General features: G+C 41.0%; 1 protein-coding gene across 1 annotated transcript; it reads left to right on the forward strand.

Annotated features, from left to right (window-relative positions):
• The first annotated feature begins 555 nt into the window (after positions 1–555).
• LOC118769015 (CKLF-like MARVEL transmembrane domain-containing protein 7) lies at positions 556–4034 on the forward strand. Its single transcript, XM_036516014.1, has 5 exons — positions 556–839; positions 1907–2083; positions 2479–2577; positions 3076–3157; positions 3742–4034. The coding sequence occupies exons 1-5, from the start codon at positions 732–734 to the stop codon at positions 3753–3755; spliced, it is 480 nt and encodes a 159-aa protein (XP_036371907.1). The 5' UTR covers positions 556–731; the 3' UTR covers positions 3756–4034.

Below are 4034 nucleotides of genomic sequence, written 5' to 3' on the forward strand. Positions count from 1 at the left end.
GAATCATAATTTGTTAATGAGATAATGTGAATGTTTTAAGGATCATTGTTTGACCATATTAACACTATTGTATAATGTTCCACTCAGAGATCATAATGAGGGTCTGTGTGCATGTATGATGTTGGTGCTTTGCTAATAAAGGTAATTATTAGGTAGCTTTATTGTGGAAAAACTCAATAGGATGGATGTACGCACGTGCATTTGTGCGTTCCTGAGGTGGTGCAGCTTCCCTGAAAGGTGATTTGTCCGGAGAATGTTACAAGGAGAAATCGGAATTGTGAATGTAAACAATGTTGTTTTTTTTTTTTTTTTTCAAAAACTCACACAAATATAAGTACTAAACTTATACTAAATATAATTAAAATGCATTCCCGTTGTACTAAACTTATACTAAATATAATTAAAATGCATCCCCGTGAAGACGAAGTGCATTCACTAACAACACACCAAGGCGTGTCAATGCTGTATGCTGAGAATAAATTATAAAAATTGATCCTAATATGACAGTAATTCTGCTCCTACTGGTCCGTTATGGCCGGGGGGTTTCCTCTCACTCGTAAATTTAGCTAACATGGCTGTGTGAGAGAAGTTGCGTTTCAAGCTTGCCCAGCCCCCAGCCGGACACGCCCGTTTGGTCTCGTTGCGGACGCGTGCGTTTTAGAAAACTGCATTGCTGTCAGCGTTATTATTTAAAGAGGTTTTTTTAAATTATATAAAAAAAGAAAAGCATAATGTCGCACACTGTAGTAACTACGACCACCACGACAGTTTCTGACGGAGGAATTATGAATCTGGGCTACACAAGATCGCTGCATGGGATGCTGAGGATTGCTCAAGTGGTGAGTGTACCTTTTTTCCGCTCTGCATATGATACCGAAAAAGATCATGAAGCGAACACAGCGGTGATTATGCATACGGACTGGGTTTTTCTTATTCCTTAGCTAGCTAGCTTCTGCACAAATGTCGGTGTTATTGAAACAGGCCCATACTGTTGTTGACATTGTTACATAGCGGTAGGGTACATTGACTTATGGTCCTGCTTCTGTAAATATTCATTCGGACACATGGATAAAAAGAGAGGTCGGGTGAAATGTGAGTCGCTTGTACACCGGCGTCTGCCAGGCAAATTAACAATGTAAATAATATTTGATTTCACGTTTTTGAGTGGATTACTGCCGGTCACCAGCTGGTGGAAATTTATGCAGTTTCTCTGCAGACCCCGTCTCCGCATTTTAGGAAGTGCATTTTGCACAATGAAGCCAGCACTCACACCTCTCATTTCATGCTGCCCATTTCAGCGTATTTTCCTGCCCTCTGAAACTGCGGTGACCATTTGAAAATGCGTTTAATCGAGTTGTTGCCCCCTGCTATAGAAATGACCTCCCCGTTTAAATTGAGCAGGGGTCTAAATAACACAGAGATGCTGAAGGAAAGTGCAGGCAACTTTATAAGGAAGGAAGACATTGAAGTAGCGGTAGTTGGTAGGACATAGTGTTCGGGGGTCCAGCGGACTAGGAAGTTACTTGTATGAACATAGCATGGACAGAACATATCATGCATTTAAAATATTTTCTGGAGGCAAATTGGGGAGTGACGAGAGGGGCAGCTGGGTGCATCTATGAAGTGCTATAGGGTATTTACCCTTGGTAAGCGCAAGGACCAGCATGCACCTGTGCAGTCAGTGCTTACTGCTGACAACCAGGAGGCACCATATGTGAAAGGGAACCAGAGGCATCTTGTTTGAAGGCATTTAGCTATACACCACAGGGAAACAGTCCCTTGCACTCCTGGCACCTTACCATTCTTTGAGAGGTTGCAATGATAATGTGATATTTTTTAAACTCCCGACAGGGCGTTTCAGTGGTTCACATATGACACGTTCACCTCTCGATTTTCCGTCCTTTAGGGAGTGCTGCTAATCGCCTTCCTGTGCATTCGCTGTGCACCGGGGTGGACGGACTACTCTGCCTACCGGTACTTCGAGGTGGTCACCCTGTGGTTCTTCTTCGCCCTACTCATCTTCCTCATAATGTACATCTTCGGGCTCCAGGGTAGATTGGTCTGCATTAACTGGACATTAACGGTACATGGCTTCAGTTTCTTTCATTTTGTCTTGTTGCTTCGTTTATTTTCTTTGCATACATACCTTCTGCAATCTCCGTACACGACTTGAGTCAAAGCTTCATGTCAAAGCGTTGGTATCTCACACATCGTAACAACCTGTAACGTCAGGCTTGTCTTGCAGAACTTCAGAAACTACACGGCAATCACCACAGTCACCACAAGGCGTTTTTTTTATTTGTCTTGTTTTTCTGCAATGACTTCTGGTTGACCTCTGATAATTACCCACGGTTTTGCAAGGGTGTGATCTGTTCCACCTTTTGGTTGCTTCTTTTGCAACAAGCTAATTATGATGGGTGTGAGATGTGAGGGAAGAGAGGTGTGTGTGCGGTTCTGACTTCCTGTATCGTATGGCAGGAGTTCCTGCACTATGTTGTAGGAGCTCTCCTCATCTTCATCGCCTCCATAGTGGCAGCTGTGATGAGTTATGGGTACGCGTCGCTCGTGGCTGGATCAGTGAGTTTGACCCATTTTTGTTTTCTTTCCACTAGTAGGGAAATGCATCAAACAGTTTTAAACTTGTTGAAGCACTTCTCTGATTGCTTCACTTGTTTCTAATTTAGGGAGTCAGTTACAAACAGGCCTTATAGTTTCATTTCTTTTGTTCGCAACAGGAAATGATGCCTGGGTTCAGAATGTTTTAGGGTTAGCAACCTTGGAATTTCTACATTCAGCAGGAGAGTATGCGTGTGCAAGAGTACTACTAAGTACTGCTATTTCCATGTATATTTACCACTACTGTGGCACCTGATTTTGGTATTGTGCATGTAGGCATAGGCTTGTGCATGTTCATGGTACGTATTTACAAAATGTAAGGCAAAAAATGTTTTACTCAATGAAACCGGTCAAAGAACACTGATGCATTTGGGAAATATTATAGTAATATTAAAAGTAATTCCACATGAATTCAGTGGACAGTCTTTGGCCTGCTTTGACCTGAAAGGTGTTTCACAGGTCTTTGGGTTCATCGCTACCTTCTTGATGGCCATCAGCATATGGACATCATACAAGGTCACATGTGGGTCCCAGACAACCAGTGAGTGCAATGCTTCATCTGCTAAGCAACAGTTTATTCCTTTCAGGAAAATAATACGCTCTATTAGATTAAAGTGATTAATTGATACAGCAAAAATGGAAACTCCTCTTCTTCCATTAGAGCGAGATATGAGTATGTTTAATGTACAGTACAGAGGAACTAATGTTCCCATTACTGTAGAGAAATCAAACATAATTAAGCAGGTTTGGACATTTTTTTATGGCACCATGCCTGAGAAAATCAAAATAAACAGTAATTTCTCATTCCATATTTGACATTTTAGGTATGGATAACGGGTTTATGTATATCTGAAAATGTTTCATTTCAAATGTGTATAGTTTAGTCTGTTACTAAGTTTTATTTAGTACAACATTCTTCACAATTGAATTGTTGCAGAGCTCTTTGCAAATTGTGAAACAGAAACATATGTTACAAATAATGATACAAGATGTGTCAGCAGTGTCATGAATTGTCTGCTTTCTATAGTAGTTTGACAACTGGCTGTAAAATCCTCTAGGATTCCCAGCTTGGAAGCTTCTTACTAAAAAAGAAATGTAATGTAATGTTTTTTTGCTTTCTTTCAGGTGCAGATGTGTAAAAGTATTTCAGTGGTTTTATTTTCTCCAAAGATGACACCACAGTCTGTATCTTTCTAAAACCAGACTGTCCTGCCTCCAGTCTCAAGCGACCAATCAGAAGCATGGATCCACACTGGCCAGGACCAATAAAAATCCTCTATGCACCAGTCACAGCCTAGATGTTGTCACTGGTAATTTCACAGAGTACAGAATGACTAGAATTCACTTCAGACAAAATGTTTGCTGTTTCTTGACTTGGGCTTGTTTTCCTAATTGGTTGGTGGGTTCAGTTTGAGTTT

This window comes from Megalops cyprinoides, chromosome 21 (assembly GCF_013368585.1).
Source record: "Megalops cyprinoides isolate fMegCyp1 chromosome 21, fMegCyp1.pri, whole genome shotgun sequence".
Taxonomy (NCBI): Eukaryota; Metazoa; Chordata; class Actinopteri; order Elopiformes; family Megalopidae; genus Megalops; species Megalops cyprinoides.

Excerpts from the sequence above, each read along its gene's own strand:
- LOC118769015 (XM_036516014.1), top strand. The coding sequence starts at position 732 with ATGTCGCACACTGTAGTAACTACGACCACCACGACAGTTTCTGACGGA. Across the intron at positions 840-1,906 it reads TGCTGAGGATTGCTCAAGTG|GGAGTGCTGCTAATCGCCTT; the intron begins GTGAGTGTACCT and ends TCCGTCCTTTAG. Across the intron at positions 2,084-2,478 it reads GCATTAACTGGACATTAACG|GAGTTCCTGCACTATGTTGT; the intron begins GTACATGGCTTC and ends ATCGTATGGCAG.